We start from the raw sequence: 26,719 nt of genomic DNA, 5'->3' as shown, positions 1-26,719 counted from the left end.
CATGAAGTCTAGTTCCTTCCTAATTTGAGATGATTGTCATTAGCTTTGATAACTTGAAAACCGACACTGACAGATTACCTGCAGACATGATTTATAAGACAGGAGATTTTCTGAACACATCCCATTCTGATTGTACTGGTGACCAAACACTAAGTCCTCTCTAGATAATCTGATAATACTGTGATCTGCTTCCTCTTGCAAGAAGGTTCGTTCGGGAAAGCTTTCTTAGCACTCGACCATAAAAAGTATCGCTGGTTCGAGACCTGCTAAGGCCTATGACTAGAAAACTCCCTCTGTCCACCCAGCTCTCCAGCAGAAATGAGAATCTACCCAGGGACGGAAAATGCACTGGTAGAAGTCTGAACCTGCCTTTACCACAACCACCGAAGCTTATTGAAGACTTCTTAATGTCAATTCAAAGTCCATGTCGTTGAACGGGTCGAGCTGACAGTTGTAGGACGACCTGTGTAAATACTTGCAAAGCTTAAATGGCAGCGCTGTTGGTTGAGCCTACATTCGTATATTTACAAGCGATAATTCAAGAGCTGTTGCTCCTTTACAGCAGTTGAAGCTCGGCTTTCGGTTAGCATTGAATACTAATTGGAGGAAGCCTTAATTTGCATACTCAATAAAAGATTTGTTCGTTTGCGCACAAATCGACCGACGGCCTATAATTAATACCAGACCTCACGAGCTCGACGAAGGAAGATGTGAATTACCATAGCAACTGAACTTTGCAGCCTCCTGCAATGACGTTGCAGCTTTACCCGCATGAACACTTGATTAAAAGGCCAAGTCTGGTACAAGCCTCTGTGCACTTTGCATCTCCAACTTTAGTCTGTTAGAAGACGAAAACAACACAGGTGACGTGGAATCATGTAGCTGTGACCTCGTACAGGTAGGTCACACACAACAGCCCATTCAAAGGGTCACGTGGCTGAGCAGCGACTCAGTGTGGCACAAAAATCAAGGGTTCATTGTCGAACCTGTTTGCTTTTCCACTTCAACCACGCCCTCCACGACCTATCTGCCCTCCCTCCTCGTTTGAGTGCTGTTCTTTACCCGTCTGTTCATTTTAATTTTGTAAATGGTGCCTCTCTTTTTTTGTTCACCTCTCGAAGCATTAATTCATGGAAGTGAGAATTTTTGTTGCATAAAAATGAAGTAAAGAAGGCTTTGTACCCCGTTAGTAATTATTTTGATGAATGGATACACAAGCCTGAAGATACAAAGATAAAGTGAATATTAATCAGAAATATCACCTGAAGGCCTGCTTTCGTGCCGTAAAACAACTCAGGTGATTTGTACGACAAAGGGCTGTAGGAGATACCCGCTTTTGGACAATGGCGTACGTGGGTACGTAACTAGGAAGAAGAGCGACGGTCGTCAGGAGAGCTCGGGTGCACGCAGGCGCAGCGTGATACAAGAGTGACAAACGGGTAGATCAGGTAGTGCGGTCCATATCGGTGCACAGTTGTCTTTGATCTGGATGTCCTCGAGGGATGCTCGGAGGGAGACTGTAGTCTGCACTCTTGCACGTGCTTTCTTTTCGACAACCTTCGCGTGCGCGTGTGTGTGTGTGTGGTTCAGCAGTGCACGGTCTCGTCTCTCCAGGCAACCAGGTGGGGTGAGTCTGAACTCTTTCGATCAATACTGTGTCGGCCTTACATCAAAGGGTAATAAATGTTAGTTTGGAGGGGAGACAAAGTTTTAATTAAAGCTATGTCGACTATACACGAGGTCCTCCGATGTTGAGCGCGTGTCACGAAGACAGCGTGGATTGGGGATTGTAGGTTCAAACCCTCCCCTCCGACATTCATTTTTTTCTTTGCTGTGCAGCATCTATTTACAAGGGAAGGCTACCTCGTTGAATTAATTGCTACCAACAATGTCGGTCATACATCAGAGTTTTCGGTCAAGGTATTGATATGGTCAAACATATAAGATGAATAGGAATATGCTTTGATTGAGGCATACATTAAAATGGCAGCACGTTAAGAATGAAAGTTGAGGAAACAATCTTTAGGGTTCTGTGGGAAAAACGAACTGCGGTATTTCAAAGTGCTCGATAAACAATATGTAATCAATGGAATGAGAAAATTGTACTTTCGCACTGGACTGTGCTCTGTGGCTGAAGTATGCCTGTGCTTCCAGTGCAAATGTTCACGCACACGTGTCAGATATCTGATTACCTGGTCTTGATCGTTTGTGCTGAAGACTAAAGGTGACTAACCCTACCTGTGCACCGTTATCGATGTGCCTTCTTCACTCGCGGTCGTCCATGACCCAGGTGTTCAAACTTGTGGTACGGGTACCGCTACTGGTACGCAAAGGTAAGACGGGTGGTACGCGAGCACCATGACTACGTCCTAGACTAGTGCATATAGGGTAGATTTGGGAGGTGGTACTCGGTGAATTCGAATTTTCGAAAATGGGAGTAGAATAACAGATGTTGAAATATCTCTAAAGACTAAATCGAGAACAATCGGGTTAGTACTACAGTTGTCCCGAGTTCATAAAAGAACATAACCGCACAGATCAAGAGCCGTTGCCATACCCAGTGGACTGGTCTGAGGATTGTAAAATCGAAACTCAGAAGTAGTTTCACTCTTTCTGAACAGCAACTGGAGAAGAAATCGGCTAATAAATTATTTTCGAGTAGGTAAGTGCGCAACGGTGTCAATCAAAGGTCACATACAGGGAACTGTTGACTTTTGGGAGTTCGGTATTAATGGAGGATCAGTATAATATTCTAAGAGCAGAAACTCACCCCCCATCTCCCACGCCACAAGAAATTTCCTTTACAAAGGATGTTTCCTTGATTCTACTCCTTGGGATAGTAGTGTTGCTCTTTCTTCTCTCAGATTTCGCCTCCCATGTTCAGTGAGTCGGCAGACGTGTGCAATGTAAAAATGACATAACAAAGGTGTAGAGCAAGTAAAAATAAGTCAAACTCATGCACTCGTCAGACTGTCGTTATAATTAAATGCTAACTGCCAACACTGAGGATGATAGTGATTGAAGCCTATGTGTTGTAGTCTTAGCTGCTCGCATGCCTGGTTTCCGAAGTTAGCTCGGTTGGTGCTATTTTGTTTCCACGGTTATAACTTCTCAGCCTGTAATTCTTCCTTCGCCTTGATTAACCAGTAAATCTGCAATTATACGAAAAGATTCGTGCAGCCGACAGGCTAATTAGACACAACTACTGAAATTACATTTTATTTGTCTCGCAACAGTGAGCTCAGTAGTAGACTTACACTACAAATTAATTACTACCTAGTCTACGAATAGAACCACAGTAGAAGGTGCATCGAAAGTCTGCACTATGAAAGTCGGTTAGAAGTGTTGACAACAATAATGCACCAGATACACACCAAACGGGGCAAAAAATTAGTTCTTCGCAAGCTAACAATCGGACGATAAGACCTCAATTGTTTCTACTTCTACTTACACCAATTTTTAACCCCTGTATCTGATCCGCTACCTTCTTTTCCATCATTGCTTTATATCATTGTGTTGATAAAGCTACCATGAGCAGATCAGGGTACATGAACTCCGCCATCAGCTGTTGTCGTGCACTTGAACTTTTGTTGCGTCTAAAAATTCGGTTTGTGAAATAGCTGGCGAGCAGGCTTGGTAGGCCGCTGTTTTCGAAAAACATATTTTTCTGGGCTGTAGGCCGAGGTGAGCTGCTGTCGTGGGACACGTTACATGCGACGATCGCGAGCGCAGCTAGGCGATGACGTCAAAGAGCAATGAACGTCTCTGACGTCACCATTGACTGTGCTGACGTGTGTTTAAGTAACGCAACCCACTAGCCCTACCTTGTGTCACTTCACCACACAACCGGTGTTTACCTCCGACTAGACGAGCCTAGGGGTATGGCCCGGTCCTCCCTTGTATCACTTTATCAGGCGACGAAAAAAAAAATAACGATGCATTATACAGTCATTTTAATGTTATAATTAACTCAGAAAGTCTAGCGACAAAGTTAGGTAAACTACGGCTCTCTGTGCAATATCCTTAAAGAGACTGAACTCATTTTGTGTTTTCACCCAAGTTCTTTTTTTAAAATGCCAATCTCCGTTTAGACTGACCATATTAATCGCTGATAAAAATCCAGTAACGACATATCGACTTGCTAATTATATTTACAAAATAATGGAACAAATAAATAAAGACTTGTCACAACAGCCTCTAATTACCTTTTGTATTTTGTACCGCCATCCCTTTTTGGCTGTGCTTTGCTGATTATATACGCTTCTTATCCTTATTTAAATGTGTATCACATATACCTCTTCTGTTTAATTCACTTAAGATGTATCTGATCGAATATGCTAGTATTGTATAAACTGTACTGTCATCCCTTTGATGTGGGCCGATGGGCTAATCAATAAAAATATTAGTTTCGTTCGCTTTCTCTCTGACATGAGAGGAGGAAGGTTGAATGAGTTGCTTCACAGCCTCTGTCACAGTAGAGTAGTGAGTCAGCACGGCGACGGGGGCCAAGCCGCACATGTTAACTGAATAATCAAGATTCTAGAAATGTCATCACAAGACAATATAATTAACCATCACCGGCCAGAGCTTTACTTCCCAGGGAGACGAGGCAGGTGCCAGGACATGTAGGGGTAGCACAGACTGTCTTCACATAAAGGTGCGGTAATCACATTTTGTAATTCTTTTAATTTTGTTACTTTCAGTGGTGATGTATTTGGCTCTAGTAAATGATGCGAAGAACTGGACCCTAGTCCTAGGAGAAATTGTTGACCCAAGATTTAGAAAGACAGAAAGAAGAAGTTATGGTATTCGTCCCCAAGAGGCAGCGCCAGTGTCTGTTCCCTGAGGAGCGTCTTTTGCAGATATTCGTGGAACACGCACGTGTGTATATTTATGTACCCAGGCAACATCAGTCTCCAGTGACTGCAACAAAGTGTATCGTCAGAACAGCCTGTAAGAACTATACGAGTGCAACGTGTGTTCTTTATAATCACGCATTTCAAGTGTGCGTTTGTCTAAGATAAACTCCCGTAGTTTTTTATTTGTAAGATGGTTAATCTCCAGCGTTGCATTTTTATTTTATAGTTAAAACTGATTGCTGATAATGACTTTTAATAACAATAATAACAAGGAAATAATAACAAGTATGTACGTGCTCAATGCCATCGTATGCCTACCTGTAAATAGTACACGTCAGCAATGCGTCCGCGACATTAATTAGCGTGGATTCAGCCGTTTGTTTTCTGGAATTCTATTTTCGATCTATAGCTGGATTCCTAACCAGGGGATACGTATGACCAACAGTATTGCATATATCCCTCCCTACTCTGAAATAATAATATGAAAGAGAAATCTTTGAACTTTATCTGGAAGACAATTATTATTAAACTTAAATAAGTTCTCTCGTATTTTCTGCAAGCGGGCAAATGTACATGTACGCATACCTAATTTATTTGCTACAAAGAAGACTGTTTGCTGTTTCAGCAAGCGTGTGTGAATTGTGATCTGAACTGTAATTATGCGGATTTGAATTGTGGCTATGATGCCGGGTCTAGCTGGTGTTGATCTGTATGGCGGGTATGATGTGCCATGGTGTTATTGGTTTTTTGATGAAGTCTTCGATTGTTATAGTTAGAAGGAAAAAAACTCTCTACGAGCTGCTATTTCCCCAATTCTGAGTGAATACCCCCACACACACACTTTTACGTTCTCGAGATCAACAACACAGACATCAAGAATGTTCACAGATACGTTTACGTTGTCAAGATTTTAACCATAGGCAGGGCTTCTGCTAAGGCTAAATTCTTGGGGTCCCAGGGACCTCTTCTTCAGATTTTTAAGTTCTTCGTGAAGGGACCCCATTGAAGAAAATTCTTTTAATGCGTAACGCAATTTTTTGCGTAAGCAGAAGCCCTGATAGGAACAGCTGGAGCCATATGTCAATGGGGGGCTTATCTGAGTACAAACGTGACGTCACGAATTTGACCTATTTCTGGTGATGGACGGAGATTATGTGTCCAGAAGTGGGGATATGATATCTGACAGTCAACAGAAAAAAATCTACCCCATCCTCGCTATCGTCCCCTCCATCCACATAAATCACGACCACCGCCCACCCCAAAGAAAATCTGCCATACGCTCAGTTAGGTCAATCACAAATGTAAGGACGATTAGCATCAGCTAGCATTTAGGATCTGCAGCGTAATTATATAAGCTTTCAAAAATAAAGGAAATAACAAAAGTAGTGTTGCATCGACAGTGCTGGCAGTTACCGTCTGCACTTTGTCTTAATTGTACATACGTTTGTATGGATTCCTTTAATTATACCTCATTAAATTAAAGTTTTTAAAAATTGGGAATGATGAGGAGTAGCTAGAAGAATGAGGAAGAGAAATAAATCACGTAGCAAGATTTACTCAGTCGTTGCAATGTAACTTTGACCAGACGTGATTCTGAGGAGGTGATGGTCACATTCTCTACGGATTGTGGCCTTGACACCTGACCTCGAGAAAAAGATTGAAGGCTTCGAGATCAAGTGCTTCCGGAGACTTCTAAACATTTCGTGGCCTGAACACCTTGGCCTGTTCACGTGAAACCCATTCAGAATTAATCAAGGATGAATTTCCGTCAATGCTACGGATCGAGTTACATATGTAAGGGCAGATAAGTGCACCTGTACTATCACCTGATACCCAACTGATGACGTCACCATCGTAAGACCGTTACTCCTAAGCATCCTTCAACTGTCACCAGATCTATGTCGTGAGAAATGATAAAAAATATTGGATGATTCAGCTCAGTTGTCATCGTGACAGTGTAATGTTGTCACCACCACTACCCTCCATACCATCAAACATATTAATTCTCCATCGACACCGTTTGTTGGAGCTATAACCACGCGGATATATATATCAGGAATATTCTTATGGGAAACATCATAGATTATTTGGTTGGTGTGCTTTTCATCCTAGAGTGTTTTTCTTTTTAAAACCCATAATAACACGTTGCTGTTAAACTAGACAGTACTACCATAGAAGACAGATTGACAGCAGAGAATGGTTTTACGCGGAGACACATCATCTACGTGAACAGAGATGAGAAAAATGCTACCTTCAGTCCAATAACCTTCACGCTGTTAGGTAACTATCTGAGGTCATGGGGTCGCGTGATTCAGGTGTGTTGGGTGGGTGGGCGGGTGGATGGATGGACGGATCGGCGAAGTGAGAAACACGTGTGGCGGGATTCTGCAGCGAAGAGCGAGGCTAGTCCGGTATAGCAGACGATTCAACGTGGTCAGGAAATGGGCAACAGCCATTGGTTCAATAGATCAGCTGACTCCCTCGGCGAATGGGGCCCTAGAACATGATGAATCAAAAACTAACCAGTGTGCAAAGTCTCGCCTTATTCAATATACATGTTCAATTTGGTGGGCACGAGCAGGACACTGTGGTACGGACGCCGGTAGAGTGGTGCTAACGCTGAAAGCAAATGCATGGTTCTATAATCAACAGTTTGTACATGTAAGTAAACATTACATTACGATTATTTAAAAATAAATGTGTAGGCGATTTGTTTTGAAGAAATTTGGCCGCGCCGAAATGAGTGGCATGCGTGTCATTCGTTGACACCGTGGACTCAATGGGGTGATTATTAGTGACTGACTCCCCCAACCTGCTGTTTGGGTAAAACATTAAATGCGTTCTTACTTCTGTTTTTTTCAGCTGAAACGGTTCAGTGTCTAAGATAAAGGATAAAATTCCCGGGTTCAAAGTTATAAAATGTGCAAGAGTCACATAACCCCATAGCATTCTGGGGAAAAATAAGAAGGGGTGACCTGAAGAGATGGGACTGTGAAGGAAAATTTCAAAGTCGCATTTACTGTTAAATGAATTGAGGTTTATTAACTCAGTATCAGTGTGTGTAACATTTAAAACCATTTTTTTCACTAAACGTTTCTTTTAATAAACCATAGATATAGGCATCTCTTGTATGCTATCGGCATGGTGCTTTCTTTGTTAGTGACAAAATGTTACGTAACACGCGATCTGGCATTACACAGATGATTTCAGTAAATATTCAAAGTTTTCTATAATATATCAGTATATCAAAGCGCATAGTGCGTTCAACGGGTTCATTTTGATACGAGCGAAGTAAAAAAAATCGTGTTTTTTTGCTCTCGTGTCTTGTGCATTGTGGGAGAAAATGGACCATGTGGAACGAGCCTGAGCGTGGGCTCCCTGCTGGGATGCAAAGCAAATCGTACTTCGTCTGTTTCTCTCATGATGCACATATGGATGGGTTTTTGTTTTATGAAAGTGTTCTGGTATATTTGTAAGTGAGCTGTTATTTACAGGTCAATGTGGCTAAATTCAGTAGTGGGCATTCACCATAAGTCAGAACCATTTTCATTGTATAGAACTAGCAAAAGACAGGTTTTAGAAGATTAATTTCCCCATTATGAAACAACTGGAAAAGATGTTAATGCCATTTGCTTTTCACTGTAGGGTTAGGAATATCCTAAGAAATTATTACACTGTTCTAAACTCCTTTAAAATGTCAGGTTGTTGCCTAAAGTGTTTTTTAAGTTATATTTTTATCATACATTAAATTTACAAATGATATCTTAGATATGAATGCTACCTTAAATTTTTCTAAATATGTTTATAGGAAAACATTAGTGATAGTGATAACAATAAAACTTTTCCCCATCACTGTTTTTGATTGTAGTAATGTTTTGCTTCATTATCTGTATGTCTACTGTTAGGGCTGTAGCCTTGTGAGTAATTTGACCAATGCCTTTCTCTCCCCATCAACACACAAACAAACAAGGCATTTTTATAATATGTAATGTTTCCATATGACTGATCTTTTGTAATTTTATACTTCTGACTGGATGTGAATGCTGCACTTATGTTTGTAGGCAAAAGGGATTCACAAGGAACTGGACAGGTGCTGGTGTATAAGACGAGGAGTGACATACAGTGTAGAAGGGTCACACAATAGAAGTGACCATTAAACACACTTCTGAACAGCCATGGGCCGGGGTGGACAAGGGGAAAAGGAAGAGAAAGAGGTATATTTATATATGTAGCTTTCTGCCTTTGATAATAATCACTTAGATTATGTCACAACCAGGGCCGTGCTTAGGGGCAGACGGACGAGGCATCTGCCTAGGGCCCCGCGCTTTTGATTGATATGGTAACTAGGCATATGGAAAACCGAGTGATTGTGGCGTGAGGGCCCCGCACATGCCCTTTGCCTCGGGCCCCGCGGGGGCTAAGAACGGGCCTGGTCACAACACACTTTAACTTGGAAGTGTTTCAAATGCCACAACTGGTGCTTGGGGCCTATAAGCTGTTGCCTCTGTTTCTCATAACAGTAGATTTTTAAAAAAGAAAGTAAAATTAATTTTTAAAAATCTTTATCTTGGACACTTAGTAAGAAAGTATGCACTTGTGGCTTTTTCCTTCATAATGATAATTGTGTGTGCTATTTCTGTTAACACGTAAAAACCTTGAATAATTTTTATTTGCAGGGATTTGCTTTATAATTATTTAAAATGGTTTTGGGAGGATTTAGTCAAGAAGAAGTTTGGAAGGTCACTGCATATGTTAATTCATATGTGTTTTTATTAGTAATGTGCTTTTAAGCAATATTTAAGCTATTTATGGTAGTGGTGTCTCAAAGCCAGCTTAGTGACCAGACGACAGTTAATAATGACATTGTATTAGACAGATTGCCATAATTGTTAAGTCTGTTATGTATAGTATGTTGCTTGTGTATATGTAGGTGGCTTAAATCTTGAAATATTTCTGTGATTGCATGTGTTGTACACGAATGTCTCGTAAAGACTTTTTTTTTTCAAATGAAAATGATAGAAATCATTAATAGTAATTGTTAACAAACACAAACTATATAATGGCTGTTTATTGAAAATGCTAGCACGTAGTGAATTCTCTGTAATCTCCTAAGGCCATAGTTATAATGTCTGTATAAAATGCTAGATAAGATGAACCTGGTATATTCCTGTATATAATGATTGTTTTCTTTTGTGTTGCCCCCAAACTAATATATAAATGAGAGGCAGGAGTGAAAGTGGAGGTTTGTTTACATGGTTGTGTGTGTGAGAGAGAGAGATGAAGAAAAACATATGAGTACAGGAAAGAGAAAAGGTGAGAGTAAGTTTGGGAGTCTTATTGTAATATTCAGGTAAATTGTAGATTTGTATTTAAGGGATTGTACTGTAATGTGGAATAATAAAAAAATAATGAGAATTTATATAGTGCCTTTCCAAAGATTTGCTTATGGTGCTTTACATAAATCATACATAGACTAAACCACCATGCACCCATATACGCTTATTGCATGCAAGATTTTTTTCTTTTCAAACAGTTCAAGGGCTGTATTAATAGCAGTGCATTTGGTGTTGCTTTGTGTAGGTGAAGGTGTACAGCTGGAATGAAGTTCGAGAGCACAGTGGCAATGATAAATGGCTGGTCATTGATGGTCAAGTCTACAACATTACAGACTGGGTCAGGAAGCATCCTGGAGGAAGTAGAGTCATCTCCCATTATGCTGGTCAGGATGCAACGGTAAATTATATGTGATGGTTCTGCAGGTGAACCTATATTTGGAGGTTGCTTGATGTTGGAGCAGTTTGATTCTGTTGGCATAATTATTTTATGTGTGCAAACTTATGTGAATAGTATAACTGAAAACTGCAGTTCATTGTCATTTTTGTGTAATACAAATCATAGAAAAAAAAATCACTGACCTCCATATACTATAAATATTTAAGCAATAGAGTGTCAGACACTGCTTATATTTGTTCGAGTTTGTTGTTTATTTTACATTTCCAATGATGCTTTCTTTCTTGATCTGTGTTTTTCTTTTTCTCTCTCTTCTTAGTCTTGGTGAGTGTCAAAAGAACTATGTCCTCCGTCCATACTAATACTGGATGGTCATCATTGACCTTTCAGTTTCGCTCATGGACTAAAGGAAATATCTTTCTATTTCACTGCCTGTCATTTTAAGGCTGTCAGTTCGCATGGAAAGAGACAAGTGGAAGATGGGAGCTTTGCAAGCGTGTACAAACACCTTTCGGGTGTTCACTATTTTAGTCAGCAAGAACTTCTTGAGTTTTAGTATTTAAAATCTTACAAACCATGCAAGCATTCTCTCAGAATCCATCCATTCATTCTGTTCTTCCTCACTTTTAAGTTGCACTCAAGTTCATTTTTGTAAGTACAGGGTGGGTGTACTGTATATAAGTGTCTGTCACAGATTTTTGTCAGTGATTTTGTGTGGTGAACTTCTGTTAAGTATTGTAATACTATTGTTGTTTTTTTTTAGAAGTATTAGTAACAGCAGCTTGCTATCTTGATGACGGATAAAAGTATGTGTTGATAGGTGTGTCTTAGGACAACATTCCTTAATGTAAAGCATGGTATTTTAAATTTTTCCTTTACACAGATTTAACATGATGCACATTCCAGCAGCAGTATTTGGATATCAAGGGTGGCAAAAAGTGATTGCCTAGCATGAACTGGGGATTATGCACAGCTTTGTGATCTGTGCATGTCTGTTTACATGTCTCTTGACACGTCTGTTAACATGTTTAACCACCTGTCTGTTTGCTAGTGGACAGCAAATTATCACCTAATGTCATCAACAGGTTCGGAGGCTTAAAGCAAAACACCATATCATGTAAACATGAGCTCCTAAGGTCACAGAAACAAACTTCTCTTAGTAAAGATCCCAAAACATGGGGAAGGAAACTGAAGTACACAAAATGGGGGGAAGGGGATATGCAATCAGTTTTTAATTTCATTAAAACAATAATGGTGACAAAAAAAGTTTGAAGGAAGGAGGTTTAATGAAAAAATTATATATTACTTTCATAGCTCATTTAAATGAACTAGATGTGCCAGCACTAAAAATGTTTGTTGTGTAGGGTAAAGATAGGGAAAGAAGTTTTGCCTGTCAATGCTAATATTGGATTATCATACTTGACCTTTCAGTTTTGCTCATTGACTGAAAAAAGACTTTTTTTTCACAGCCTGCTTTTTGTGGCTGTCAGTTAGCATTGGAAAGAGACAAGCGGAGAAAATGTAATCACTCACAATAGGTCTTTATCTTATTGGCTATCCAGGCAGTGAAAGTTTATGGTTCACCATTACTTGGGCAAATCCCAACCATTTCTGCTAGCAGCTGCTGGGTGGGCAGGGGAAGTTTTCTGTCCACCCATTTCACTCATTGATTGCTTGTCCATGCTAATATTGGATATAATCATACTTGACCATCCAGTTTCGCTCATGGACTAAAGAAAACATCTTTCATTTTCACTGCCTGCCTTTTGTGGTTGTCAGTTCGCATGGAAAGAGATAAGCACATCACCTTGCCTCACTGTTTTAGACTGACACACAAGTGACAAGTGCCTCTTTGCAGTTTAGCAAAATTAAGTGGCACATATTGATAATGAATGAAAAGTATGAACATGAAAGAGTAGGTTTATATTGCCATTAATTATCAGTATCTGACAAAAATATGAGTGATGTGCTCAGATTGATATTTAAGTGAACTAGATATTGTGGCACCGAAATGTATTTGAGCTTATGGGGAGGAATCGGGAACACGTTTTTAGAAGTCTTCCCTGTCCATGCTAATATTGGATAGTCATATTTGACAGTCCAGTTTCGCTCATGGACTAAAGAAAACATCTTTCATTTTCACTGCCTGCCTTTTGTGGCTATCAGTTCGCATGGAAAGACACATGATGGTTGATGGAAACCTGTCTGTCTGATCTTATGCACCCTGAATCTGTAAATTGATTTAATTAAAAAAAGCAACTGATAAGCATGAATGTTGTTTGTAGCCGATTGATGTAAAAGATGCCCTATTTTGTACTGATGCTGTATGTTGTATGTGGAGTGAGAAAGAAAGCAGGTTTTAGTTGTATTGATGTGTTGCAGGCTGCTGTTGGACATGTTAGCTGTAGATATATTTTCATCTTAGTGGCTGAGGACTGCATAGTAAAAGTTTATGTGGTGTCAGCAGTTTTCACACATCTGGTTTTCTGTGCAGGATGCTTTCCGTGCATTTCACAATGACCTTAAGGCTGTTCAGAAATACCTGAAGCCCATCCATTTGGGTTCTGTTAAACCAGAGGAGCAGCAAGTGCAAGCAATCGACAGAGACTTTCGGGAACTCAGGAAAACCGCAGAGAAAATGGTAGGGTTTTTTTTTTTTTTGTTTGTTTTTTTTTAAATTAAGATCTGCAATTGGGTGGAAGAAAAAGAAATGTTCAACTTTGTAGATGCTTATTGTTTAAGTTATTTATTTTTTAATAATACTTCTGGTGAGGTTTTTTTGTGTTCATTTATATGATAATCAATTTAATGATGACACCAAAAGTAGTATCTGGGATGTTATTTTTGCAGGATCTGTTCAGGCCTAGCTACGCTTTCTTCTTCATACATCTGGCACACATCATAGCTTTCGAAGTTTTAGGCTACCTAGTCATGAAACAGTTCGGAACTGGGTGGATTCCTTATCTCATCACTCTTCTCTGTTGTACAATTGTGCAGGTAAGGTATTGTTGCTGTTTCCCCAGCATGTTTATCGATGTCTTTTTCACTTTGTCGCATTCAAAATAAGATTATTTGTTGCAAATCACCATGCAAAGACTTGTCATGACTCGTTACTTCACTATTTATATATATATTTTGTCTAAGTAACTGAAAAAGAAAAATCATTTCAGTGTGTTTAGATCATTTTGTCTTGTGCCTGATGACAATGTTTATTACTGCAAAGCATGATCTCATGTACATTTTTCTCATGTTAATGATGCTAATGGTAGTAATTGATTTAAAACATACCTATCTTCACAATGGAAGCTCCAAATGCAGCAAAACGGTAACTATAAGGCATGTAGGAAAATAAGGACGGGTAAGTGAAAGAAAAATACAGAAGAAAAATTAAAACAGGGTTCCCAGGTCCTTACAAGGTCCTTACAAGTCCTTACATATTGAATTTTCGCCGTAAGGCCTTATAAGTCCTTATATTTGCCATGTGGTCCTTACAAATTCTCACACAGGTCCTTACATTTTCTCTGTGACCCTTACAAGTCCTTATATCGATAAAATATTACCACAAATTTATTTTCGGAGTCGACTTTGGCGCAAAATACCGACTATTTTTCGCCACATGTTTGGTCTACACATTTGTACAACACTAGTTGCCCTTCCGTATTCGCAAAAAACACTCTTTTTTCAAAAGGACTTTAGAAACTTACTCTTTCTTGACCTTGATCTTCTAGTACTTCTGTGCATAGCTCTATTTCTCTCTCTCTCTCTTCCCGTTAGAGTGTGTGTGCGAGAGAGAGACATGAACTGACTTTTGTATTACACCAAAGAATGGCTTTCAGGTTTTGCAATTATTATTACTTAGATTTCTAGAAAACTTGGAACATTAATGGTGTATGTTAGCGCGCTAAGGACACTTTTTAAGTTATCTAATCTAAATATGGCAGACAGGCATCAAAATTAACTCTTTGATTATTTATTACTAGAAATACATGTATTTGAGAACATAGAGAAGACCACAGATTCATAAATAATACATCTTTCCGACCATACAAGAGAAAAACTTAAGCATTGATGACTGTCACTTAGGTCCTTACGAATGCATGAAAGGTCCTTACTTGGCACCATCCCTGTCCCTGGGAACCCTGTTAAAAGATTAAAATATCAGCTAACTTGTGTATCTTCTCTTCTGACTTGCTTGACAGATCAAGTGCAGTTTTGAGATTTGGCTTAATTCCAACATATTATAACCATGCAAATTTCCACATGCATACGACAATAAAAGTGACAGTATAAAATTGCTGTTACTTGATGCAACCAGCATTAAGCAATACAGTTTTCTACTTGATAATAATGGCCAGGAAAGTCATTTGATCATGTTTTTTCTCTTGCTGGCTCGTTGACAATACTGTCACTGACTGACCAACATCTGTCACTGATTGACATGACTGCTTGCCTAGGCAGAATGCATCTGTCACCTTACTCGAGCTAAGACGTTACCTGCTCCTTTGTCTCAAGATTACCTGGTAATTTGCAAGGGGATCTGATAATCTTCGAATTTTTATTGAGCTGTTCTGTGCTTCTGTCATTGGCTGCATGAAGTGGGAAATGAAGACCATTGCTGTGGCTTATTTTGATTCTTTTTTTTTTTTCTTTTTTTTTTTAAATTTCTCAGGGAAGTATTAACTTATACTTATAAAATAAGGCACAGCCTGAATAGATGTAAAGATAACTTGCTTAAATAAGACAGCTTATAAAATAGAGGCACGTGTAAAACAAATACATGAAGTAAACATTTTAAATGTAATGTAAATAAATGTAAACTAATTCAATATATAAACTAATAGTAGTGGTAATAAGGGATACAGGGATCACGTTAAATGTAAATTAGAGGATTTGTGGGTGGTCATTGTTTTTCCTCTTTAATCAATATTTTCTCAGATTTCTGAAATGAAAGTTTATATTGTGATTGCCAGTGTGAGCATAGTTTTTAAAAATTAAAAACATGGTAGTCAATAATAAAATTATGTCAGAGAGTCAAGCCAGTGTTTTTCTTCCAAGCACACTGTCATTTCCACTGAAGCTCTCCTTGGAATGTCGCTGGTGTTGCTTGGTCTTAAAGCAGTATAAACAGCAGAATGATCAACAGCTGAGGGAGGGGAGACCACCAGATTTACACATTTCTTGTCTCCCCCCCCCCCCCCCCGCCGATGGGTTATATTTTGATGACACAACAGGCGATTAGGCAAGTCTGTTTAGAGCTGCTACAGAGAAAGGGAGGTAACCAATTCCTTGAAATCTTTTTATACAGAAGTTTGAAGTGTGTTTTTACTTTGTAGGCCCAATCAGCATGGCTTCAGCATGACTTCGGACACTTGTCAGTCTTTAAGAATATGTTCAAACTGGATCAACTGCTTCACTATTTTACCATGGGATTTCTTAAGGTAAAACTGGTGCCTGCAAGCACTCATTTAGTGGCTTTCAGGAACGGCTTGCATGCTTTGTGTGCTATGTCAGACAGCAGCGCATATTAAACTCCTCCTTTCATCTAGACCGAGTTGGAGACACAGCAAAACCAGCTTCTTGTCCACTGTCCTGTGCTGGTGCAGTATTAAATGTAGTTCCCATGCCTGTGTGACCATTGTCTCCACATGCTTTTATTACAGGCTCAGACTGGTTGGCTTCAACACGACTTTGGCCATTTATCTGTTTTTAAAAAATCCAAATGGGACCACTTCTTCCACTATCTTACTGTCGGATTTCTCAAGGTAAAACCTTGTTGTGGTGCAGGATTCTTGCTTGACCAGACATGCTTATATACTCCCGTTTGAATAAATATTGGCTTCATTTTATTGTGAAACTTCCTAGCAATTTTTTTTCAGAAATCTTTTGTGTGTTTTGCATGTTTCTCTATTTTCACATTTAAGTTTTAGTATTAGAGAATCACAGATACCTATAAACCGGTCTGCAGTTGTATGCAACTATCAGAGACTTAGTGGGTTGAATGGCTATAAATCTTTGTTTACAACTTGCAGTACAAGAGCACATTCATTAAGCTGACATTTGAATAAACTATGGCTTAGATGGGTTTTTTAACATTCCAAAAAGTCATAGCATTAGAGGTATGCAACGTTTCATGTTGCATTTATCTGTATAATAAGAGTGGGTTTAGTGAATATTCAGCAGGGAGGGCTATATTCATAACATTTAAATGTGCCCTGCAAATGTGTTTTTACTAGCTTCTTTGAACCCACCGAGAACAAATTTTAAATTAATGGGCACACTATATAAAACAACTATTTTGAACCCTTGCAAATGAGATATTGTGAAATGGCACTTTTGTACCCCATAAATTCCTCCTAAGCTGGCAAGCTAGCTGTCCCTCATGATACAATAAGTTATTGTGAAATACAGTAGTATTCCATTGGCACATGCGATATGAATGCCATATATTTTGTAACAACTCGGTTTTAACTGTTGTAAGATTGATGGAAGAAAGTGACAGCAGACGTGATGCTAGGAAAATGCTCTTGTGCAAGCTATCTTAAATGTTTCCTTGTCTGCAGACCTACCTTAACTCTCCTTTTTCCCCCCCACTAATGTGTATCTTCTTCACCATTTCAGGCTTTTAATTTGCCTGACCAACTGGATGTGTCTGTGGATATGTAATCGGAACAGACCACTAACAATACCTAAATTTTGCATGCTGCTTTAAAGAAAATGCTTGAAAATCTGTTTGGTGCATGAACTGTGTGTTGGTTGCATGTTTTCTTAAGCATGACATTCTCAGCTAACCCTTATTATTTTAATTTTTAAGTCCCTTACCTTACCAATTTACACAAAGCATGCTTACAGTGTTCAAAAAAAAGGCAGCATTTAGGAATAATGAATTCACTTTAAGAATGCTGCTTTTTACTTCAGATGTACCTGGAAAATAAATTCTAATAAGTTACAAGACTGTTCATTAGTCAGTGCATAATATGCTTTTTTTATTTGCAATTTTGCAAGAGTCATGCTAATATTGAGATGATTGCTGGTTCTGAAATAGTACTACCAGTTTCTGAAAATAAGGAGATAATTTAATAATAATTCAATTTGTTTAGCACATTTCCCCATTAGGATGCAAAACACTGTTCTTTAATGATTATAAACAAACTGACAGTTAAATGATATGGCAAAGAAAACAATTGCATATGAATGATGCTTAGCAAACATGGACAAAGATGAGAAGTGAACTGAAGAGTTCACTGGATTATGAAAGGTGGGTCTGAAAGAGGTGAATTTAAGGCTGGACGAAGTATTCAAGTGAAGATATAGGGGCAGAGAATTTCAAACAGAATAAGAGCATCTGCCAAATTTCTATTCTGAAAGACTGCGTTGAAGTGAGATTCGTGAGGTAATGATGCATCAAGTAAAATTAAGAAATCAAATGGTCTTATAAAGAAAGATGCTTACCACAAAGTAAATGTAAAAGACTTTTTAAATTACATGGTGTCAGTTTTGTCTTTTTCTACATTAAATATCTATAGATGTGGTGATTCTTGCTGCAATGAAATCATAGTGTAGTAACAAGTTTTGTCCTGTAAGAACCCTTACCTTCTGAATGTTGAAGAAAAGGCAGCTGAGTGGTGGATTGCTTAAATGTCCTAAAAGCAGGTTGAAGATACGTGATGGTTATATTTTAAAAAAGAAGAAGAAATTTGAGAACACTACAAAAGTCTCTAGATATTATGTATTACCATAAGGCAACTAAAATTCTACTGGAGATCAATGCCTAAAGTTATTTGGAGGAAAAGAGAAGGATGAGTCACTGTATTGTTAAATGCCAGTAATTTTCTTTAAGCAGAATATGCAGGTGTTGCTCATGATGCCATGCTATTTACCATGCAGCAAAAAAAAAAACCCACAGCAGCCCTCACTGAGCTGACATCTACATTTGGGTTAGCATGTTCTTCACTGACTTTCCTGTGAGGGTCAACTTAGTCTCAGCAGCCAACTTAGAAGCACAATTATACAGAAGAATATTTGGATCTCTCAAAATGGCCATTTCACCAGTAGGGAAGAGCAAAATAGAGTCAAACAAACTATTGGACCCTGTGAAGACTTGGTTACAGAAAGCAAACTGAACATTGCATGGGCATATCTCAAATGTCCCAAGAAGCAACAAGTAGAAATGGGCAGGCAACACCCAAGACTGGCATTCAACACTACAGTAACTTAACAAAACCTGAGCAGAAAACTGTTCTGTTTGTGAAATATGGGCCTTTGAATAGTTCTGTTTTTATGTGACTTTTGGGAGGATCCGCATGAGAGCTTAATTTCGTGTTTAACTTGGGTTCACCTTTAAAAACATTATATTTTGTTGAACTCTAGTTTGATCCTCCTGCTAATTAGTTTACCTCAAGTCAGTAAAAGAAATATGTTTTTGTGTGTAACTATTAAAATCCAACAAAAATAGAGCTAAGTAGCTGGGAATGCATGATGGCCTTGCTTTTGTCTGTGTACCTCTTCAGAGTTCAGTTCAGCTGCCGTAATCCTATCATTTCTATATAAGTGATGCTATAAATGTTAGATTTGATACTAGTGACTCACTTTGTGTATAATTTTATTTTCTTAATTTGCTCCTCTCCTTTAACATTGCTTGGGTGTAATAATTTGTTGTGTGGAAGAAAATGAACCCATTTGGAACTTGAGTTTTGTGATCAAATCCAGAGAAATACTAGTTAGTTTTGTCTTGTAAAGCTGTACCAGAGAGCCAGAAATATATCACGTCCTAGTGTGTGCGGATAATAAGCCCTTTAGTGTGCATGAAGAGACAAAGCTCATCTGCTTGCGGGAATGCTTATTTCAACAGTATGTCCCCATATTGTTAAAACTGTCATATTGCTGTTGTATAATAATCATAAAGTTTTTTGTTTGGGATTTTTTTTCAAAGTTTCACAACAGTGTCCCTATAGTCTATTAACCATTTGTAAACTATTGCAGAAATGGTTAAGAACTTATAAAATTGTTAAACTTAGTTGTCATGAAGTCTTCCAAGATGTTTTAGATTTATTTTACATTTTGGAATTTTATGCTGCTAGTCACAAGCGTGAAGAATAAATCACTTCGAAAGCTTTTCTCATCTGCCAGTATTTCTAACCTGATTTAGGTTCCATAGGAAGAGGTATAACTGGATAAGTTGTGCTTCTAAAGATTATAATCCTGTGTATTAAACTAATCCAAAATGTACCCAGTGGAAAAGAGCATTCATGTACGTTAAAGTAAATTTGCTTTTTAGCAAATAGTGCCTTAGTCATAGCATCTGTACTTGAATAATTAAGTACTTTTTAATAGTCAGATTTCCTAGTTTGGTTCATGGAGAACTCTGGAAAAAAAAGCCTGTGTGTATTTTGAAGGAAGTGGAGATGTTACATGGGTTTTGTTATGGGAGAGGGGTAGGTTGCTAAGGTTTATGTTAATTTTTTTTAAGTTTTTGTATACAGGGGAGTAAAAGGGTTGAACACTTTGTTGTAACAATATTTGTACAGTTTTTGCATTTTTGTTTTATTCATTGCCATTTTTTTCTTTTAGGATTACTATTGATAGGAAATATTTCACAATAACCTTGGATAAAGCAGTTAGGGTTTTGTTTTTTGATTTTTTATTTTTTTTTTATTTTTGCTTGGTTTAAAAGGCTCAATGTAAATTAAAGCAATGCGTGAGAATGTACACATTTGCTGAGGAGGTGGTGTGAGAATTCAGACAAGACAAGAAAGTATTGCTGATGTTTTAGTTCCGTGCACATTTTTCATAAAATATGCATTTTTGTGATGTAAACAAGTTATGCTATATCTAAATTGTTCTTGGTAATTATGAGAGGTATTATAACTGATATATTTTGGTAATGATGGGAAAGGTGCCTGAGAGATGTTCTTATAATGTTAGTCCTTTTGCAGGGTGCCTCTCCACACTGGTGGAACCATATGCACTATCAGCACCACGCCAAACCTAATGTGGTAAATACTATTGCAGACAGTTGCTATCCCTCATAAATTTGATTTGTGCAGTGTTCTGTATGCCTGTATTACAGATCTTACCACCTCCATGGGCCTTAATGATGAAGTGAGGGTAAGGGATTGCCCAGGGGCAACAAGGGGAATTCAAGGACAAGCATCTTATTTCTGAAGTTATAAATGGGTGTTTAGACCTCATGGACACTACTTCATTTTTCTTTACCCTAGGACAACTTTGCAACTGCTTTACAACTTCGGCTCCTGGGGTAAAATGACTTCTGCAGGGTCGGAACACAGCTTTATAATTTTAGAAACAAGATGCTTGTCTTCGAATTCCCCATGTTGCCCCAGGGCAACGCCTTATCCTCGCTTTGTAACAATGGCCAGAGGTGATAAGAACACTGTGTGAGTCCACAACGACAAAAATAAAAACATGAATAGGTTAACATGAAATATTATTTATGTTTTTCATCATCGTATTCAGAGGGCATTTTATATGCTGTCACTTCAGCAAATAGAGATTGTAGAAACTTGTAAAAACATTTCTTAACAGAAATTTTCATTGCAGATTGACAAAGATCCAGATGTTCGAGTGGAAGCACTTTTTGTCATTGGCAAGCAAATGCCTGTGAAGGTTAGGAGGATTTCTTGTCAGTTTTTATATGATTGGGGATGAAAGTAAGTTTTTTGTATTGAACATTATATTGACGCACTGGAGAAAATGGAAATACTTAAGTCTGTGATATAAATGTTCTGAAACAGCCATTTGAGTTCCTGAGCTTTTGTGACACTTTGATTATTGTTGGTTTTTTATGAACAGTATCTTTTCCACCCTACTCAATAAAATCACTAAACTACTTTATTCAAAGCTTAAAATGACATTTGCAGATTGCTAAGTCCAAGAAAAAGAGCATGCCGTATAACTGGCAACATCACTACTTCTTCATTGGTATGTATTTTGATACTGGTGTTATATGAAAGTAGAATTGTTCCTTATATGGCTTATTATCTGTTTAGTGTGGTCTGGTGACAGCAATATTGATGGATTGTATGATCAGAATTGGTTCCAGCATGTTTTCTTTGAGGGTGTGGTTATACTACTTCATTTTGTTCTCACATTGTTCTGGAACCTCAGTTTAAATTGGCATAATGCACAGACAGCTACAGATGTTGAAAGCATGATATTTTATTGTACATTTGAGGTGAAGGTGAAATGGGTACAGGAAGGAATATGTTTTAATTATTTTAAAATATTTTCTCTATTTTCAATTTTCAGTTGGACCGCCTCTTTTATTTCCTGTATACTTCCAGTATATGCTATTACGACATATATTCACGAGGAAGTTATGGCTGGTATGTAGCAATTTATATTTTAAAAGGAAATAAGATCTTTTATAGTGAATAGAACTAATTAACAGTGTACAAATGCAAATTCTACAGCCTTTTGTATAGTGAATTTCAAGATAAAACATCGAGAAAAAGTTGCCTCACTTGGTTATATAGAAAGTTTGATTTTGAATTGTTGGAATTTTATAATCACACAAGCATTGTCATTTTCTTTTGTTACACTGTGGGTTATGTAAATGCTTAAAAGTGAATAGTAAATATGTTTACTCAGCTAAGTGAAATGCCATCAACCATATTTGTTATCTTGAAACTGTTCCACCATCATTGAGACCTGTTATTTTGATTACACACAGGATCTTGTGGTTGTGGCAATGTTCTTTGCACGTCTTTTCATCCTATATTTTCCTATGCTGGGTTGGGGCGTCATTCCCTTTTATTTCACTGTGAGGTAAGTGAATCTGCATACAAAATGTCCTAGTGGTTTTGCTGGTTTTTGTTGGTGTTTTAAAAATTATTATTAGTTTTAAGAATTTTTTTAATGAGGATTCAAGCAACAGATAGCGTTTTTAAAAATGACCCAATCAGATTATCAACTATCCTGTTAGTTTCCACCACCAAAATAGCTCGTGCAGCTTGCAAATTCTAACATGCTGGACCTTACATGTAACTACAGTTGTCATGCCACCTCTGCTGTATGTTAACATAATCATAATCAATGTTAAACAGTAAATCGCAATGTCAAGAGACCTTCAGCATGAAGCAGATTTGGAAAACAAGGGTTTATGGTACTGTCTACACCCTATGACTGGGCAGCAACTTTTTAATATTAGATGTTATTAAAAACTAAGTTCATTTAAGAACACTTATTGTTCTGCTTACTGTTGAAATTAAAAAGTATGTTATTAGTAATAAAGTATCACAGAGAGCTATAAGACAACACACATTTATATGCAGGTGTCTTGAGAGCCACTGGTTCACGTGGGTTGCACAGTCCAACCACGTTCCAATGGATGTGAAGGCCGACGAGGCTGAGCCTTGGTTAAAGCTGCAGATGCATGCAACCTGTAATGTGGAGCGCTCGCTGTTCAATGACTGGTTTACAGGGCACCTCAACTTTCAGATAGAACACCAGTGAGCATAAAACTAGCTTGTCTATCTTTTGTATATGTCAACAGTGTGTATGCTACGTTTATGGAGGATTAAAAAGGAAATCATAAGGTCTGCATGAGATCTCCCCGTACATGCAATATGCTTGTGTTCTTTAAGATCTTTCACATAAGTAACCATCTTAAAAGTTTGGATTCAAACTCAGTGGTTGTTTAAGAAAAGAGGCAGCTAGAGAATTAAAATTTTGGAAAAGCTTAGTTTTATAGGGAAAATCTCTTAGAGATAATTAAGCTTTCTGAACTTAACAGCTTCTGTTTACAGCTTCTGCTGTGTTTCTTTTCAGTCTTTTTCCTACCATGCCCCGTCATAACCTTTACAAAATTGCACCACTCGTCAAGTCATTGTGTGAAAAGCATGGAGTGAGTTACCAAGTTAAGAGTCTTTATGGCGCCTTTGCTGATATTGTAAAGTAAGTAAAATATTTCTTTTGAAGTTAACACCTCTTTATAAATTTATATCTTGTTTTTATAAGATAAGGTGTTTTTGTTTTGTTTTGGAGTTTTTTTGTTTGTTTTTTTTTTTTTAGAGATCAGTTCTTGTGTCACTTTCACAGGCTTTACATTGCCACTCTATTTATAACAATAATAATAGTAAATACGTAATTTGTATAACGCATGCTCACGCTTGTAAGAAGTGTGCTCTTAATGCTTGAGACAGCGAGATATGGACAACATATAAAAGAAAAGAAGGGATGAACAACAAAACTGATGACTAATAAAAGATAACTAAAGAGAATACAAATAAGAATGAGGGAACATGAACTAGAATGTTGAGATTCAGCAGAGACAGACGAGTAAGGAAGCCTCAATGAACAGAAAAGTGCGAGGAGGGAAGGGGGTAAAAAAGGAGTAGCATTTTGTAGATGTTTTTAGGAGTGTTTGTGTTTTGCAGAACTTTGCGTCATTCTGGAGAGCTGTGGTATTCCACATATAAAGCTTTCCATTCTTCCTAAAGGTGACGGTTCACGACCTTCTGCAGTCATCATCTTCTTAAATGGTATCCTCATTTCTTCAGTGGTAGTAACCTGGTAATCCTCACAAACTTGTATGGGAATTACCCTTGATAAACCAGATTTTGTGTGCATAGTAAAGAGCATGTGAAATAATGACTTACAAACTTCACGTGAAAAATTTGTCTGCTGTCAACATTACTGCAATCAAAATTGTTTTTGGATTATGTAAGAGTTGTTTGTATTCTGTAGTCAAAAAGATGCAGCATAACACATGGAATCTAAGTCATGTTTCTGCCAGCTGTTGGTCATCTGTTTTATAAATCATCATGCAGAGCCTAAGAACTGTCTTTATACCTATTTTGCATCTCTGATTGATGAAAGGTTTAAATTTTTTACAGTTTTATGGAGCAAAGCTTTACATGTATGCATTACTGCAGTTGTTACACTATTTCCCCCACTATTCTCTTTCACTATCATTCAAGGATGCTTCATAGTCATTTATTCTGCTTTTAGTCAACCTTCTGCAGTTCCACCTCCAACTTAACCGTTTTCGTACCCCTAACAACCCCTCCCCCTTTGTAAAATAAGTAGAACAGTGTTCTGCAAGACCATGACACTATTGAGCAAATGTTTGTGTAGATCTTTGTATGTTTGCTTAATGTAGCTTGAGAGTGTGCTTCTAATGCCTGTTCATTCTTCCTTTAGATGTTTTGGAGGTTTTCTTTCTGAAGTACTCAGTTAATATAATAGTTACCATGTTTTTATTTTCTACAGGTGTATGTACTATACCAGCAGTTGTTTAAAATATGGAATCTTGTTTGATGCATTATTTGTTGCTAAAAGGATTGTCCCTATTTTGTAAAATGAAAATTGATTTGGACTTGAATTTTGTAGATGAAGTTAAGCTAGTTATTGGTGAATTTGTGCGAGATTTCTTATGTTTGCCATTATGACTTTTTCATGATGGCTTCTGAGTGGGAAATGGGAAGGAGTCAGTTGCGTAGAGGGTGACTGTAATTTATAACTAGAGAGTTGTTTTTATATTTATAGCACTTGTTTGTATCATGTGCAAGTGTGATAATGGCATTGTAATTTAGCCTGTTTGTGTCATTTCAGTTTTATGACCAGGTGGAGGGTGAAGAAATTTCCTTACTTGTGGATCCTCCAGCAGAATTTTGTTTGTGTGTGTTGGAGGTAATAGGTTTTTGAAAGCTGCAGGTCAGCAGCCAAACTAGAGCTAGATGCAAACTAGAGGAGAAAAGTAAAGTACCAAAGGGTTTGCATTAGTTACTCAAAATATGTGCCAACCACTGAGCTATTTCTGTCAAGTTGTGGTGCAGTGTTCAACCTTCTGAATGCAGATTGCACCTTTTAATTTCACCATTTCTATCTAACGGGGCAACAGGAATTAATAGAAGCCTATACTTGACAGCCTGTGTGCAATTTTCCCTGTGCTGTCCCTGAACTAATCTGTGTGAAGATGGGAATTAAAAAATGTGACATTTTTCTTCCTTTTAGTCAATTACTGTCAAGTAAAAAAGACCGCATTTGTCTCAAGTGTTGAAAAAGTACAAACAATTTAGCAACTAAATGTTAAAGAGGTCTCAGTTGCTTAAATAGTCATGCAGTTATTAACATCCAGACCACTCTGTGGTCTCCAAAATAATCTGTTCACAGGAAAGTTGACAGCAGTGTTAATAAAGCATTGATGGGTTGGATTCTAACAATATTTCCCTACAAATGGTTGAGGCTAATGTTTTATTATTTTGTATCAAATTTCAAGATGGGTAGCTTTTGTGGTGGTTATTTTCAATTTATGAAATTGACAGAATATGCCACATTTTTGGCTACAGACATTTAAACAAATTGTTACATCCCATGCAGTTTGATCTACGAATTAAAATGAGAAAGGTCACACACAATATAATTAGTTTTTTCATATGTAGCAGAATTATATTTTATTGAATTATTCTTATTGGATGAGGTCAAGCAACAAATTGTTAAAAACAAATCTTTTCGCTTTATATCGAATAAAAAGTGCTGTGAAATAGCAGTGACATGCCACCATTCACGTCTTGCTGTTATTTTTATTGTAAAACAACAGCCTTGCCTTCCAAAAATACCAAACTAGGATGTGCAGTTACCAGCAAGTTGCCTGTAAACTCTGTGTGTCCACGACAAAAAGGAATCCATTTTTGTTCCACCTATTGTAAGATTGGCTCAAGTTTAGACTAAGCTACCCTTCTGACTTGCCATGGAGAGAACTAGACACCATTCTACACCTGTGTCCGTCTGGTTGCATATTGATAAGACTGGGCAGTATTTATTGTATATTTTTGTCTACATGGCAATCTATCCATAAGGTATAATTTTGCAAACCTTTTATTTCTGGCAAAAGCACACTAAGGCAAGTGAACGCAGTATTGTAAATATTTTTGGGGTTTTGTTTTTGTTTTTTTTTTAGTGAAAAATATGATTGTTGGCATAAGAATAACATGTTTCATTGATTTAAAAAAAAGTGTGTTACCGATTTCCATCGTGACCTTTGCAGATTTAGTGATCAATAAACAGCCAAGTAAATGTCATCTTTTGAGATAGTCTTGCAATGGAAAGGAATATGCTAAGAATTCTTAATGGTATTTAGAATGTGGTGAAGTGCTTTGTGGGGAATATCT

General features: G+C 37.8%; 1 protein-coding gene across 8 annotated transcripts; it reads left to right on the top strand.

The window, feature by feature from the left end:
• The first annotated feature begins 1,378 nt into the window (after positions 1-1,378).
• LOC112556233 (fatty acid desaturase 2-like) lies at positions 1,379-26,629 on the top strand. Of its 8 annotated transcripts, none has more exons than XM_025225239.1 (15): positions 1,379-1,627; positions 4,704-4,953; positions 8,921-9,073; positions 10,440-10,592; positions 13,084-13,230; positions 13,440-13,586; positions 15,923-16,027; positions 20,522-20,581; positions 21,147-21,212; positions 21,467-21,527; positions 21,855-21,931; positions 22,279-22,373; positions 22,880-23,056; positions 23,376-23,501; positions 23,984-26,629. In XM_025225239.1, exons 3-15 carry the CDS (start codon positions 9,035-9,037, stop codon positions 24,042-24,044), a joined length of 1,314 nt encoding a protein of 437 aa, XP_025081024.1. In that variant the 5' UTR covers positions 1,379-1,627; positions 4,704-4,953; positions 8,921-9,034; the 3' UTR covers positions 24,045-26,629. The 8 variants fall into 8 exon arrangements, with proteins under 8 accessions (XP_025081024.1, XP_025081195.1, XP_025080938.1 ...); XM_025225581.1 differs by lacking the exons at positions 1,379-1,627; positions 4,704-4,953 and adding an exon at positions 7,248-7,520 and having other exon boundaries at positions 23,984-24,088; positions 25,161-26,629; XM_025225410.1 differs by lacking the exon at positions 4,704-4,953 and having other exon boundaries at positions 1,379-1,622.
• Positions 26,630-26,719: the final 90 nt, after the last annotated feature.

Source organism: Pomacea canaliculata, linkage group LG1 (genome assembly GCF_003073045.1).
Source record: "Pomacea canaliculata isolate SZHN2017 linkage group LG1, ASM307304v1, whole genome shotgun sequence".
NCBI lineage: Eukaryota > Metazoa > Mollusca > Gastropoda > Architaenioglossa > Ampullariidae > Pomacea > Pomacea canaliculata.
This window is presented reverse-complemented; position numbering and strand designations above follow the sequence as displayed.